Source organism: Haliaeetus albicilla, chromosome 6, assembly GCF_947461875.1.
Source record: "Haliaeetus albicilla chromosome 6, bHalAlb1.1, whole genome shotgun sequence".
Classification (NCBI taxonomy): Eukaryota; Metazoa; Chordata; class Aves; order Accipitriformes; family Accipitridae; genus Haliaeetus; species Haliaeetus albicilla.
This window is the reverse complement of record NC_091488.1, coordinates 14,274,939-14,291,814: the sequence shown is the minus strand read 5'-3', so window position 1 is coordinate 14,291,814 and position 16,876 is coordinate 14,274,939. Positions and strand designations below refer to the sequence as shown.

Below are 16,876 nucleotides of genomic sequence, written 5' to 3'. Positions count from 1 at the left end.
ATTTCCCATATGATCCTCCACTGTGTTTCTTCATTTTTTTACTTTTTTTTTCACTTTGGCCAACAACTGGAGCAGTGGCTTTCACTGTGCCATAAATAAAGATGCCTATGTCAAGTTCTTCTTTCATGAGTGAAGAGGGTTAATTTGAAATCAGTAAGATATGCAAACAACTTTTGTCTTATACTGTATTTATCAACTTGTATTTTCAGCTGTTAACATATTGCCAGTTTGTTTCTCTCTAATAAGACTTCTGGGCGCCTACGCAGGAATCCTTTAGAGGAATCTCTGGTTTCAAGTAATGACAAAATCATGCCATCTCTAAGTTTTATACCAAATTTTACTGTGTTCTTTTTCAAATTATTGACAATTATAGATCATTGCAGAGAATGCTAAAGCACCCGTGACTTAAGATGTCCATTATTTAGTCTTGGTAACAGGTTAATTAGCCAGTTCTTGATCTGTTTCTTATGATATGCTGATTTAACTTTTATTGTAAATAGTTGTGGGGCACTTCGGTAAATGCCTTATGAAAGCCAAATGCCAAATATATGCATTGGATCAGTGGTTTCCTTTTTATTCACTATTATAGACAAATAGATCTAGCAGAAGAGTTTGTTCTAGAAACTTAGTAGGGTGGATTTGATCACATAATGGCCTGGTAGCTGTTTGCCTATCTATCTATTTTGATTACCAGTTAACACATCTACAGACATGCATATATATATGTATACAAGTGTATATAAAATAGTTACTTGTATATACTGTCCTGGATTATACCCTAAAGCATTGATAAAAGATAGATAAGATATTTGCTGTCTAAAAACCCCCTCTGTTTTTAATGAGAGAACGTATCTTTCCACAAGAACTCAGTCAATTCAAGTGTATGTCCCTTCAGAACACTTGGATTCATGCCTCTGGCTCACTAATGAATTTCCTTTAAATTTCGTATTTTACTGCAGCTCCTCTTGATGTCTCACAGTACTCTGCACTTATTACTGGGAAAGCAAATGTCCAGATTAGGCATTTTTCCAGAATCTTTAGTGGTGAAGGGTGATACAAACAAAATTTTTAGCTTCATAGCCATGTCCTCATCTTCTTTAATTATTCCTTTTAGCCTTTCACAAGCCAGCACACTCACAATACTTTCACAGGCTTCAAACTTTTGAGCAGTAAGAATTTCCTTATGTTTTGATTTTACTTATTTAGTCTCTTAAACTCACAATCAGATGTTGTGGGGTTTGTTTGCCTCAAACATAAATAAAAAGTTGATAGCAGGAGAAACAAGCATCCTGCATTTTTAGAGTACTTTTCCCCAATGTACTTCAAATAGCGTTATAAAAGAGGGCATTCTTGCCTTATTTTACAGACAGATAGCTGAAGTACATTGAAAAGTGACTGGGCTGGGACAATGCAATAGAACCAATGAATAAAGCTCAGGTCTTCTGATTCTCTGGTGCTTTAAACAGTAGCTAGCATTGCTTCAAAGTCAGAGATACGTGGAAGAAACAGACTTACTAAACTGCTCTATTTAATCATCTCACTCTACACGATACATACACAACATATATATAAAATATATGTATATAATATGTGTGTGTATTAAAAAAATAGCCTCATATTTATGAAAAGAGAGTTGAAGAAAAAGAGTGAGATACTTCAAGAGATGAAATTAGTAAAATCACAGCATACAAAAGATGGTCATTGTTCATACCTGGCCTGGTTGTAATTCTTTGTGTTGCTTCTGGATAAACTGATGTATTTGGAAAAATAAAAGTGGCACCTCCTAAAGAGAAAGAAGAAGACATAACACCTAAAGATTCATTTTTACAGTCCCTAAGTCCACTACTATTTTCCCTCTTGTAGTGTGTCTGAATGAAGACTACAAGTAAGTAATTTCTATCTTGGGACTGTTATATATAAAAGTTAATTCCAATAGCCTTTGCACCTGTGTAAATCCATTCAAATTACTGGATAAAATCTGCGCAAAATCCATGTTAAGGCACAAGACAGTGAAGTTCAGGAAATCCCTTCTACCTTCACCACAATTACCTCCACCTGGGCAGGTCGTTTCATATCTTCTGAAATAAAACTTCTTTGCCTTCTCTTTGTTAGTGCATGCACTTCCCAAACAGGTTCATAATTTCAACTGAGACTGTAGGCCTGGGCCAAAGCCTATTGGTGTCTGTGGGAATCTTCTCACAGACTTTGGTTGGCTTTGGGTCAGACCCTGAGAAATCTCATTCTCTTCACAGAGTGAAAAAATTAAAAATATTGAGCTTGATATAGAAAATGGTATCTCACTTATCTCAGGCATTGAAATTGCTCTAACTACATCAACAGACTTCAATGACCATCTCTAGGAATATGAAAAGGGTCATAAGGATTTCTGCAGTTACTGCTGACTTCAGTAAGAATTTGTTTCTAACTCTTTCGGGGTCCTTTGACAATCCCACTCCAAAGTTCTTCTGCCAACAGAACAACTAATTTTCCTTATGCTGATGATCAGCACGATATTATTCACACTCCCAATGACAGAAATGCAGACAATCTCATTTTGGTGAAATGAATTTCAAAATATCATTGTCAGTGCACACATATAGAAAAAGATAACACATAGAACTGCTGAACAACACTTGGATAACTCTATGTGGAAACTGCTTGGCAAATTAGAGTCTGGAAAGCCAGAAATGGAAAAGACCATCGAGTCCATCTATTTTTAAAAAGGGCTCAAGGCTTATTCCAAACCCCATCAAAGTCAATGGAAAAAACTTTGTTGCTTTTGGTGGGGTTTGCAGTAGGCCTACAGCCCACAATAGGACTTTATGTCAAGTGGCAAACATCTAGTCTCAGGGAGAGATCTTCTAATCTGTCAGTTTTGCTAGGAAACTCACTGTTATTTACCACAGTGAAAAACTAAATGAAATATGAGAGAGGCATCACTATCCAAGGTTTTCTTTTTTTTTTTTTCTTTTGCATTATCCTTTGTATTATCTTTTTCATTTCTCATAAAGACTTGTTATTTCTGGTCACTGTAGGTAACTAATACCCTCAGGCATGATCATGCAATATTCCAGACATCTTCAATCAGTACGTATGCCATACTATGTGTACAATTCCATGCCATCCTCTGTTGCACAATTGCTAGAGCAAGATAAAATTTATTCTGAATTATTTTCATAAATATTTTAAGTCACATTCTGAAAGACAGACGCTTTTGAGGCATGTATTGTATCATTCTCCTACCTACACTCAATACTGTTCTAGGCCAAATTAAGAGAAGGGTGAATATTAACAAAAAGTATTTTACATTCAGATCAGACTTAGTGCAGATTACAACATCAAACTTAGTGGAGTTTCCAGCTCAAGTCCCATATAGCTGACAAATGAGGTGAGGTACCTGCCTAAATAGCAATTTTATTGAATTATATGATATATACTGGACGGGAGGGGACACAGTCCCCATTCACCAGAGCCCACAGCACTTACTTAGGCAAGCGCTGAAGCACTTAGGAGCTCCACCAATGTTCTAGGGATCCGTGGAGTAGATCTGACAGTACAATGAGACAGAATGAGAAAAAAAGTCCTCACAGACAAAGGCCCCAAGCCTGCAGCTTATCATGTGTCAGGGACCCCATTTTCTTGTAGGACAAAAGAAATTACCAGTAAGGAGACCATTTTTCCACCATCTGGCCCTGCGTGATCTCACCTTTTTTCTGTGTGTCTGTGCATAAAACTCACACACACAGCAAGGAGAGGATACGCTTGTCTCCCTCCTGATTTACCATTTCCATTTTTAGCAAGCAACCCATAAAAAGGAATCCTGTGCTTTTCGAAGATGACCTATAGCAATGGGAGCAGTGCCAGCATTACCTGTGTTTCTAGCATGCATTAACCGTGGAGAGTTTTGTAAGGCCTTATCAACATCATCTGAAGTCAAATGTGGAAGAGGAGCTACAAAACAAAACAAAAAGCAACACCAAAATGAAAAAAAATTGTGAATTATCTTTTTAAACCATATTTTCCCCTGACAGGATTGTTTGAACGTGAGTCTACCAACAGTCAGTTTCAGTCTGCAGTTTGGAGGGAGGCATGTGCGCTACAGCTTAAACTAGGGCATTCATTTATTCAGCATTATGAATGCATAATATTTCTGACTGATTATTGACATGTGCGTGTGGAGAAGACTACACCGCACTGGTGTTGCAATGCTTGTTGCTTTTTTCTTTAAAAACCACGTTTACTTTAACTTCTTTAAACTGAGGCAAACCTGCAAAATTTCCTCAAGCTTAGATGAAAGCCCTCAAGCCAGGAATTCACTAGTCCCTTCTTTCCCTTTGAAATGCTAGCCATGCACTACAAGTAATTTGCATTTGGACTTTAGGGACTGTTCCTTTTTTCCATGAATTTATAGAACTTTTATGCAGTTCAGTGAAATCTTCATGATTCTATTCAGAATTGAGCAAACTGCTGTCAGTCCTTATAATCATGCCTGGAATTCACTTTATGAATCAATGTTTGCACTCTCTTTTAGCATTCTCATCATTAAAATGGAAAGAAATGAGTATGTGACCAGAAAAAACATTAGCACTGAATCCCATATGATTTTCTTCCTATAGTACGCTGATGAATATGCTGGGTTTCAATTTGTTTTTTTTTCTGAGATGGACATGTAGAAATATTCCCTAACTCTTGTCTTTGATGAACATGAGTGAAAGCCAACTGAAATTAATGGGAATCTTTCCATCAAACTGAAAAGGCTTTGGATCAGTCTCCCTACTACGTTCTTAGGAACAGCAACATTTGCAACAGACATTTGAAAACCCAGCTGAGTGTATCCACATCATTAAATCTAAGACTGATATCAACCACAGATTTGATTGTAGCCACAACCATAATGACAGAAAACTAGCTTACTCTCTCTGAGGTAGTGTAGGTGTGACAGGAGGATATCTGCATTGTAGCTTGGGGTGAGTCTCTGGAAGTCATCTTTGGTCATTTTACACAGCTCCTTCCCATCGATGTTCTGGAACAACAAGATGTCTACGTCCGGGAGACCATACTCCTTCACCGCCCATTCCAGCCACTGGCGTACGTGGTCTGTGCTCCATAACGTAGGATCTGGTGGTATCACAAAGCACAAAATTAGGCAGAGAGGGGAGAGTGTTGATGTGCTGGACCAGTACAAAATAGACATACACCACAGTCAAACTGTGAGAGACCTTAATCCCCTGTTTACTGACTGCTGGAGATACATGAGGAATTAATTTGGCCTGTTGAGTGCAAAGGAGAATAACTGCCTGTGAAAAACTATTAGGGAAGAGCTGTGAGCTCTGATTGTTAACAACAAACCCTCTGCTGTTGAAGTCCTTCTCACATTTAGTTCTTTTGTCTTGTAATTTTTATGCATTATTATCCACAGATTAACATAGGCTCCTGCCCTCATGCAGAGAATACTCTTTAAGAAGAGTATTTAAGAGAGCCCACTAACAGCACTACGACTTATATCTGAACAATTTTCAAAGCTCTCTGTTGAATTTGTAACTTTATTCAATTGAAATTTCCACCCACGTCAGAAGTACTGTTTCTTGGGCATAGGCTCAGTAAGCATTCAGAGATTTCACTAGTTATTTCATAAACTAGTGGGTCATATGAAAATATTCTGCACTTTATTTCCTAGACTGCTGTGCTGTACCTGTGTACATTGCTACACCTGTGTGGATTTTTACTTACTACATGAAGTATTGGCAAAACCATCTGGGGAAAAAAAAAGAACTAGTCTAGATCTTCAGCAAAACATTAGGCTAAATACCTTGTGTTTCTGAATGAATCCTTGATTAAAAATAATTTTTAAATGAATTTAAAAAATTGAACTTCTTTTTTTGCCGCTAAACTACTCCTTTTCTGTTTCTCTTCCATTCCACTTTTCCCTATTCTTGAGTTACAGTAAGCACCCATCAACATGAAGGTCCCTAAGGACCTGCAGTGCACATCCCCATAATGGAAGACAGCTCCTACCACGAAGAATGTATACTTTTTGCAGAGAAATGATTAAAGCCAAGGGGAAACAAACTCCTTGAGAGTTTGTGCCTTCCAACCTAAATGACTCTGTGATTCTGTGATATCCTGAAGACTAAGAATGGAGCACACAGAGATCAAATGGCTGTAATCCATCACATGAAAGTCTGTAGAAGGGCTGAGACTCGAATGACAGCCTAAATAGCTTTTCTGTGGCTTAACATCAGTGCCATTCCCTCTCTTTTGATTGTTGTTCAGGCTGGTCTGAAAGAGGTGGGGTCCTCTTTCCATAGGCTAGGAACTATTCAGAGTCTGTTATGCTGTAGCTCACTCCCAATCCTTCACTCATGAAAGCCTCCCGCTATCTGATGCTTCTCTTGGCATTTTAAGCCATTGCAAGTCAGAATATTTAATCTTCTGGAGCTTCAGAGGGCTTCTCTGTTCTCTGAAGTGCACCAAAAAACACTTAAAAGGACCCCTCCATCTGGTATGAAATAGGTAGCAAACTAGAGGGATGCAAGTCTGGTGGTAAACCTAGGGTTTGGATGAGATTGCCCATACCTACAGCAAAGAACTCCAACATATACATTCAGTTTGATTTGAAGTAAAGAACCAAACACCAGTTCACCAAAACATTTTGATTATGCCTATATTTTTTAAAGGTTTCTTATTTATGATAACTAGAAAGTTACCACAGCTGGAAATGTGAATTTTTCTTTTTTTATTCCTAAACATTGCCACACGAGCTGCACACTGCCTATGCGGCAGTCAAACAAAACCAACTGACTTTTACCTATACATTTCTTCTAGAGACCTCAAAATAGCAAGGCTGTGACTGTGACCATCTTGTTCCACAAATGTCACTCAAATCCACCTCAAAACACACCTCCAGGAATACATGGAGAAATAAAGATCTTGCTGAGCTAACCATGGTAAGGGTTACTAAAAGACTAAAAAAAAGTGCCAAACACCAAGAAGACAAATATTCTAGAAGAACATTAAAATGTCATGAATTTCAGTGTGGTCTGCTTCCAGTTGGCAGGACACTTCATTATTCAGTGCATCACTCTTCTGTCTTCAGAATAGAACTGTCAATACCATTGCAAAGGATACTGCAACATATTTGTCCACACGTATCTTGACAAATAACTGAAATAATCACAGCTTGCAAAATTGGCCACAGTTAGTACTCTTGCATATCTTAGCAACTGAAAAACTGTAAGAATATTAAGCAACATAGCAGTAGCAGAAATGTTTCAGATAGGCACATCTCTGCTGGAGAGGAACTAGCAGCAAATCCTTTATTTGCAGGTTGCAGGTGTTGTGTCTATGCTGTGTATATCCAGTGGTTTATAAACACCCACATATGTCATGATGGTCTAATGCTTTGACTTCGGAAATAGGCATACTAATTATTTTGCAAACTGAGGCAATAAACCTTCCAGCAGAGGTTTGTTTGGAGGACAAGGCACACAGGAGTGAATGCCTTCTTGTTCAATTAACTGCTGAATCCCACAACCAAGCTTGCCAAGACTAACCAAGAATTTCTCAATTGTGCTCTTATATTGCAGTGAAGTTGTCAGTTTGCTTATTAAAATGTTTTACACTGCCCAAACTCAGGGGATAACCTAGATACATGCTTTTCATGCACTGTTTTATTTCACAGAAGCTACTGTGTTTTTAGCATGTTGAGAGCTGGAGTGCATTTGGTATTTGCAGGGATATCATGTGGTACAGTGATCCCTTCTCTCTCCCACACACTCTGCACCCAGCTAGTCCATGGTGTTAAGAAATGGAAATGGCTCTTCATTTTGCACACTTTAGGGTGAAATACTCCAAAAGGAGCTAGAGAAGTCAGGTAAGATCTGAGTGCCTGTAATCATCCAGTTCTGCTGCTGAAATGGGAAGAACAGGTTGGGGAGGTGGCTTCACTATGACATTTCTCAGCTCATTCTCTTAATAACCCTGGGAAATTACTGCTCTTTTCTTTCTGATCACCTGTATCACACTGCCACTTTTCTCCACATCTTCTTAAATAATGTTAGTAGACTTAGGAGAAATGCATTTTTTTGCTTGAAATTTTTGTGTAGAGGGTCTAACCTGCTGGCACAATGACTCTTCGTTCATTGGTAGTCATATTTGGGGGTGGAACGTGCTTCTCTTCCATGTAGTTTCCATAGTTCATCCCAACATTGTCTGAGCCGCTAACCATTTTCCCTCCTTTTGCCACGCTGCAGTCATCAGGAGAATTCCTAGACAGAGAAGAGAGATGTGCTTCTATTATTATTCCAGTCCCTACTAATATCCTCACCAAAGAGTAATGCTGAATGAAATGGAAAAAAATGAGACTTGAGCACCAGCGTTGGGCTGTCACTGGAAAACCCAGTACCTACCACCCAACAACTCTGCTGATTCCTTCAGTTGCCTCAGAAAAAATGACCAGCCTCAATGGACCATATATTTATTTTTATTTTCAAAGGATCATGCTCTTATATGTCTCCAAACACATAAACACTAACGATTTATTTCCAGAGACTGGGCTAGAATGGAGGCTTTTTCATGAGCTTGCTAAGCCTGATGGTTGCAAGTAGCTGCACTTCTCTCTCCAAATATCTCACAGACAACTCAGCAAACCCAGAGATGCACTTAATGCAAATTTGCTGAGGGAAAACTATCACTATTTGTCATTGTCCAAGCATTGGACAAGGCTTCTCCAAGGCTTGGACAGCTTCCCACCTCCACTGCTGTCATTGTTTCATGTGGGCCACACTCAGTTGCACTTTATGTCATGCAATGTAGACACACTTCTACGTACGGCTTACAGAAAAGGAACATTTGCCAAAGCCATGATACAAAATACCACACGCATGACTGGAAAAACCTTTCAGCTCCTGACTAGCACAGTCTCCATGGTACTGTAGTCAAGAAATGGAAATCTGCAGACGATCTGCAACCAGACACCTCTTTAATTTTGGCTTTGCTTTCTGAATAGAGTCTTTAGGTTTAACATCCCACAGGGGGTTCCCTAATGGCATTTTAATTGCATCACAGTTTTCTTTCTGGCAGACACAGACATATTTGTCCCTTAATTTAATGTCTACAACGTGTTTCATCAGAGAGAGAAAAATTGTTACAAAAATCAAAATAAAGAACAGAGCCACAGGGAATACCTTTAAATGTAAAGAGGCTGTTTGGCAAGGGAAGGAGGGTGTTGGTTGGGTTTTGGTTTCTTTAGTGATACTACACTACTAACAACTTTCTTTTAGTTCTGCCATTTAACTCCTGAAACTGTGCTATGGTCTTACTAAACAAGCAGCAAGTCAGGTTGCGATGCTTCGTTTTGGTTCCTTGCAAACCAACTAATTTGCAGCCCAGAGAACCAAGAGACCCTCCTAAACCCAGACTCCTGGAAGCTTGTTTCAGGATCTGTTCCCTGCCCCTCAAGAAGGTGTTTCACCAGGGCCTCTTGCTCTCCCCAGCTCAGAAATCCCAGCTCTTGCTGCAAGTGTTGGGCAGCAGTGTCACTGTAAGCCCACCAGCAGTCAGAATACAGGTGCTTTCCCAGAAGAGTTTTGCTATTGTTTTGAGGACAAAAGAGGAAAAATAGTATACAGTTTGGACTACTGTCTGCTCAACATATGTCAAAAGGATGTGGCAGGTATTTTATCCAATGCCCAAGTGACTCAGTTGAGTTGACTGCTCAGCTCTACCATGGGTCAGGAACTAATGCAGTTATAATTCTCACATGTGTGTGTTTAAAAAATAACTAGCACTTGGAAAGCCAAAAAGATTTAGTATACATATTAAATACTAGAAGTACATTTTAAGTATATAGGGTTTCTTCTGTGCCGTGTTACTACTAATTTTATCATGTTGTGTTAATGTATATATTTAAAAAAATTAACTGCTGATGGCTTTTAGTTTAAAAATAAAATGTATCACAGAAACCATTCAATGGGTACTGTCATCTTCTTTAGGAGAAGAAACAGGGCCTTGAATGTTGCCTGGGAAACATTGGCTTCACATACCTTTTTCAGGTATAAAACATCTTGGGTGCCGTGTAACATATCACATACAAAACCTGCCTTGTGTAAAGGTCCTACAACTGCTTTTTCAGCCACAGGACTGAATAATAACCACAAGGCAAGATATAGTCAGCACATGGTCTTGCCTGTCATTGAGTGGTGGTGAATTTAGCCTTTCCTCTCAGAATCAAAATACTTGAGCATTATTCTCTCAGGTTTAACTTTTCTATCCCTCTACATACCTCTAAATATAATTCTGGGATACAGCTTATTTCTGTGTAAACAGAGCTAAGCAAAACAAAGTAACTTGTTCTTTCAGATATAAACATGTTGAAAAAGAGCTTTTGTGATGATTGCTTGTGACTAAAACTTTGGCTTTTTCTGTTTACCTTTAACAAATACAAATGGCATATATGCATAAGTGAGTTTGCATACTAAATCACATATATTTGGAAACATCATCCAACTCCTGCCCTTGTACCTGTGCAGATGCCCACCCTGGCTCCCAAGGCCAGTTATGTTACAAAGACAAAAGAAAGAACCATTTAGCCCATTCACTGACTTTTTAGGGATGTTTTTGGGAAACAGAGAGCTAGCAGCATCCTTTGGCCTAACTGGTACAGTTACCTTATTTTGTTTTTCTGTGAAAAGGAACTTGGGATATAGGGACATTAAAGTCTTGCTGCTGATGTGAAATATCACATCAGTATTAGCCTACACCACTTTTATGGGCAATTGTGCATTAAAAACACTCTTGTAAACACTGAACAGTAAATGATGTGAAAGATCCAGTAGTAGCACACAGCTTTTGGCAATCTGACAGGGCTTCTGAGCTGGTTTTCTGATCTGAATATAAACAGACGGGGGTGGGGAAGAAGATCATAAATAAGTCATAACTTTTCATTAAATTCCAGAAGCAGATGGTCAAGGGTTTTGTCCCGTTAGCTTACTGGGTGGACAAGCAAATCCCCAGTTCAGCAAATCTTCTAAGACCATGCTTAACTTCAAGCATGTAAGCAGCTCCATGGGAGCTAACAGGACTACTCAGGTACTTCAAATTGAGCGTGTGTTTATGCATACCACTGAACCAAGGCTTAATTCAAATGGCTGGAACGGACTTCTACAGTATAGAAAGCAAAACTGAAAATGCAAGCAGACAGTAGAAAATGGTATTTTTAGTGCCCAGAACAACAAGAGAGTGATTGTCTGCAAAGGCTTTTTTTAGGCGCTTTCTGTGAGTCTGCTTTATTTCTGAACCACCGGGGGAGCAGGGGCAGTGGAAAAGCAGCTTTCAGAAAGTGTGCCCAGTGTAAAGGGTGCAGCTTTGCAGTGATTCATCCTCAGCTCCAGGTCTGAAATGAAACCTGAGATGTTTTTCTTCACAGCTGCATGTTATTTTTACTCTTTGTAAATATACTGTGTTACACCTGGAATTTACCAAAAAAAAATAAAAGTGGAAAGACTACAATCATGCTACCCAAGAGCACTTTGTCCAGTCCTGAGCTGATTCAACTCTGATTGCTGATAAATGTCTATTGAAGAAAGTATTTCTCCATGGGTCCTTGGACCTGGAAGCCTCACCTTTATTCAGGGTTACTTACTTAGAATCAAGCTGATTTGATGGTTAAATTTAGCACCCACTCCTACTGAAGCCGATTGGAGTTTTGCCAACCATTGACTCTGATGAAAGCAGATGTAAGTTCATAAATAAGTGTATGAAACACATTTTTTCCTCTTTGCTATGCTACTATTTTCCCCATGTGACATAAAACACCTGTGCTGTGTTAAAATGCAAGGTGCCAGAGAAACACAGATTAGGAATGAGCAAAATTTTACATGATCTCTGTGACATTCCCATAATATAAACCCCTCTATTTAATATTTCTGAATTTCAGAGGGAAACAAATGAGAAAAATTGTATTCTCCAAATATCTACATAACTTTATAAGCTTATTTAATAAGCACAGCTTGGATAACTTCCTTACAGAGGCTACTTATAGAAAAGAGGTCTCAGGAGAGTAGAGTGGTGTAAGGATATCTGTGAAGAGTTTTCTGTGCATGGTCCCCATCCAGCCTGTGGCTGGTCACGTCAGAGGACACGCTGAGATACCAGGAACTTCTCTTCTGTGAGGCTCTGGAGAACAAACCATGACACTGTCCTACAGGATACAGATTCCTCTCCTCACCTCTCCTCTCCCATTTCGTAATGCCAGTGATCTGAGAAAGAGGGGAATGGCCCCAGCAGGGCTGTGATGTCCCCACCCTGTCCTTACATACAAGAGGGAGAACTCTGCAAAGCCAGCTCCCTCAGAGAATTTGGGCCAACATATGTAAATTTATATTTAGCCAAAATGACATCACGTAAAGGTCCACTCATACTGAGTGTATTGCAAAGCATGCTCAGGCTCATCTCCATTCACTGCAACTACTCAAGTTGTAGTGGATTTGGTCAGCACTTCCCCCCCCAAAATGGCTTGTCACTGAAAAAGTGGCCCAGGAAGGAAAACCCAAAACTTCCCTGAGATTTCTTACTTTGATGTACACTGCTGTTTCTTAAAGCACACCTGACATACTTTAGTCTACAATATCAACTCAAAGGGTTACACGCTGCAGCCCTAAACTCTCTTCCCTGCCCCTCTCTACACCCTCTTCCTCTTCTTGAATCAGTGGGATTCACATCTGCTGAGACCTGCCACAGCACTGACATGCAAAGAGGGGTCCTGCGGGGAACCCTTTGGGTTCCACTTTGGCAGCAATCACTGCGGACAGCCCGACCCTCTCTGCTGAGAAGGAGCCCACGCTCCCCAGCCACCGGAGCGGGAGCGTGGCTGCACCAGAAGCTTTGCAGAGCCCCAGGGGCTGCTTCCCTGGCACCAATGGTGATCCCCATGAGTGCTAAGTGAGACTCTGAAAAGCGGTATCAGAGGCCCCAACGCTTGTTTTGACAGAGCTCAGTTTCTACCACGCACGCTCATCGCCCAGCACCGCAGCTGGAGGCGGCTGCCCGGCTTCTTCTGTGCATACACCGGGCCAAGCCCTGCAAGCGCACCAAGCCCTCTGCTCCTGTGCGGGCACCTGCCCTTAAACCTGCTGCGGGAGCACCACCACACTTAACCTGCTGAAAGAAAAACAGGTTTTATTTTTCCTTCCAAGGCTTCTTGTGAAAGCAGTGCAAAATTCCCTGCAGAGGACTCCAGCATAACAGAGGCATTAAAATGCCAGAAGTCTGAAATATCCCTAGGGTGCTCACACAGGCTCTCACACAACTGCTGAGTGAACTGGGCTGGGGAGCTGCTTCCCCAGCAAGTATGCAAATAAGTAAATAAATGGGTGGGTGGGTAAGTAACTCAGTGCTTAGCTATAACCTGAGTCACTCCCCCACCCACATGGGGCGGCTGTGTGAAGGCGATGCTCGCCCACAGGAAAAGGGATGGCCAGGGTGGGAGCGAGCTGCTGAGGTCTGTGGAAGGGAGGGAAGCCCCTCGGGACCTGTACCGCTGACTAAAGCTGGCTTAAACTGACGCTGAAGCCATGGTGACAGTCTGTTTAGCTTTGCTATAAGGTGAGTGTCAAAAGCAGTCCTAAGAAGACAAAAGAAAAGAAGAAAAAAGGAAAACTGAAGTCCTCACTGAGCCACGCCGTCATGGGAGTGCACTGCTCCGTGTGGGGCTACTCAGGGGCAACCAAAACGGTCTTCAACAGCCCCAACAGACCAGGGCTGCGGAGAGGCTGGGATTGGGGCAGCCCCACGCTAACGCACGCCCACAGTGTCCAAAACAGGGGCAGACACTGCTGTGTGGGGTGCCCCGGGCTCGGTAGGTGCTCAGGGTTGCATGGGGCTGGCCCAGGGATCGCTCAGAGATGTCACAGCGTGGCACGTAGAGGTGCCTCCGGTTCCTTCCTCCAGCGAAAGCAGAAAGCAAACACTACATGCCAACACATGCAACATTGCTGGCTTTCTGTAAGCAAAACAAAAGATGCTTGTTTATTGAGTTGTATGTGCAGCAGCCATTCATTTTCAATCAAACAATAACTTTTGCTAATTGAAACAATCTTTTCTTTTCTTTTCTTTTTTTTTTTTGCTTAACTTTCCCCAGCTATCTTGCAAGTCCACAGCTGCTTCAAGCCTTAAGGCCATCATGGCAAATTAAGGCAGTCAGCGTCTGGCTCACTAGAGGCCAGTCAAGCTATAAATATTACCAGCCTGGCTCTTTGTGTTCACAGTGTGGGGAAACAGCTGGTTTAAGTTTGACTGCACGTTGTCATTTCTCCATTAGTGCAAACACTTCAATATTTCTTATGTGTGAGGTTGGAGTGAAGAAAGGGAAAGAAGGGAAGGGGGTCACTAAAAGCCAAAGCTAAGAAATGATGTTCTGTATATACATAATTTACAATTAGATTGCTGCCTGGGAGAAGGCTGAAGTCTGACATGGTGATAGCTAGGCCAAAGCCACAATGACTTCCCAGTTGGCCCATAACTTTCAGGACCTATTTTCTCTTGTTTTTCTTTTATTATTTTTATAGAAATTCTATTATAATGGTAATGGATTACATTTCTCAAATTGTATTTTATTTCAAGAGCTTGTAAGACTGTTGTATTTGTGGTTTCGTAAAATATGAAATACCGGGAGGCAGGGCCCTTCCCAAACCATATATGCCTTCTTTTGTGGGCAGGGATCATATAGAAAGTTAGCAAAGTAGAGCATGCCAGGCATAAACAGAAGTGACATCTTGTATGGAAACCATAATCCCCCGTGTCTGTGGAATGTCTGCTGATTTTCGTGATTAGCATTATCGAGCTGTGAGGCTGACGAGTGTGAAATGGTAAAGCCAACTATTAGCCACTTTTCTTTTTTCTTACCTTCTGCTTTGTCTTAAAATGTTATTCTCAAACTTTAAATACTGAACAGCCCCACTGATACTACCCCGATCAAAATAAAACACCTACTAATGAAGGGGGAAAAGGAGAAGACTCACCTGCAAATGCACTGGGTCAGAGACAACCTACATACTGACAGTGCCTGTGCCGTGCCAGCCCGGGGGAACACTACAATCATTGGCTCTAAACATTCTAGACACAGTAAATACTGTACTGGAAATAAAGCAGTAACGATAGCAATAGTCATAAATAATGACAGTGATCATAACTCTTGTGGGGTCCTATGTCATTATTTGAAGACTAATTTTATATTTCACTACCCATACAAGAGCTTTTGGTTGCTTAGCACTTTTGAAATTCTGGCTATCCTCACCTCCCTCTTAAACTCCTGAAGCTAAACACACAATTTAAGCACCAGCGGTCAATCCAAAATGTAACCATGCCAATTATGAATGAACACATTATCCTAGAGTGAAAAGCTTCTTAGCTAGCACCTGCCAGCCCAGCACACCCCAAAAAGCTGCAAAATGGTAGCTATAGTAGTGCTGAGCTGGGTTTGTTTTTCTCCTTGACAACATGTTTGCCTCAAGAACAGAGCCAAACCATGCACCCACACACAAACACACACACACACACTCACTAATGTTAAACTGGTGGATTTTCAGAGCGAAGAGGAACTTCTTGAAGTAGTCACACATAAAGCCCTACATGGAGAAGATCCTGAATTTGCATTTTTTCCAGTTTGGTAGGCAGCCACTCCACCAACCACCCAGTGAATGGGAAAAAAGATTATCAGTGTGAGATAACTAACACCACATCTTTTTACCCAATATTAATGTTACTTTATATAGGCAGCTCCAATAATTGCATTAGGAAAGTCATCCTCTTAAGACAGATCTCCCAGCTTTGCTGTGGACTGACGTAGGGGCTGACTCAAGCCCCGTTGGAGACAGAGGAGAGAGACCCATTGACTGCCATGGGTTTTGGACCACGCTTGTTGTTTAGTCTGAGCTGAGGTTTACCAAGAATACCAGGGCTGCATGCCGGTGGTACACCACCAGATGTGGAAGGGATGGCACTTAGCCTCAGCCGCGGGGTTGTGCTCCAGCGATGGAAAAAGCCATGCCCTTGAAAAACAAGTGATGTCAGGGTAATTACTGCAAGACCAACTCTGTTTCTCCATGTATTGGACAAAGGCAAGGTGTGCAAATGCTCTAACTAGCTCCACCAGCATCATACGACAGACAGAAGCATAATGCAGAGGTGCCTCATCTAGCTTAATGCACGTCAGCCTGGATCCTAGGAGCATGATGGTCCTGTTGTGGTGGCAATACAGAGCCCCCATATTGATGAATGCACCCTCCTTAGTGGCTGGGCACATCAGCTGGCACATGGCTAGACTGCACAAGATACCTGAAGTGCTACCCATTCAAATTAACTGATTTGTATAGCACAAAATAGCTACCACTTAGGAGACATTACATCAAGGGGAAAAGAAAAAAAAACCCAACCAAAAAAACAAACAAAAACTTGAGGTCACTCTGGAGTCTGAAAAGTCCTCCTGTGTGTCAGATGCACTCAACCCAGCTAATACACAGGCTATTTAACGAAAATTTAGAACAGTAACATGCAAAGAAAAATGGTATTTCCCAAAAGAGCCAGCACAAACGATGTATTAAGTGATAATTTCATTCTCAAATGGTTTTCAAGCAACAGTTGGTAGCACTTAAATCAATATTTTGCACATGATTAAATCTTAATGACGACTAATTATTTCTGGCATTTCTTTAAAACTTCTGTATCAGCCAAGCTGATGCTGGAAAACTTCTGCTGTGCTTTCACTGCAGCTAACTTTCAAAACGCTTTTTCAATGAAATCACCACACTGCTCACGGCAAGTGAAATTTATCTGTGGCCTCAATAAGACTCTATGTTCCACTTCAGCCTCCCTTAAAAAG

At 40.9% G+C, this 16,876-nt stretch overlaps 1 protein-coding gene across 8 annotated transcripts in view; it reads right to left on the bottom strand.

Moving 5' to 3' along the window:
- ERG (ETS transcription factor ERG) overlaps window positions 1-16,876 on the bottom strand; it is a 147,106-nt gene that overhangs the window by 11,334 nt on the left and 118,896 nt on the right. For 7 of the 8 annotated variants that reach the window (XM_069785104.1, XM_069785103.1, XM_069785110.1 and 4 more), the window contains 4 exons: window positions 8,116-8,267; window positions 4,915-5,118; window positions 3,871-3,951; window positions 1,712-1,783 (listed from right to left, as the gene is read on the bottom strand). In XM_069785104.1, coding sequence (XP_069641205.1) covers window positions 1,712-1,783; window positions 3,871-3,951; window positions 4,915-5,118; window positions 8,116-8,267 — 509 coding nt within the window. The remainder of the gene's footprint in view (window positions 1-1,711; window positions 1,784-3,870; window positions 3,952-4,914; window positions 5,119-8,115; window positions 8,268-16,876) is intronic. The other variant, XM_069785106.1, reaches the window with a different exon arrangement.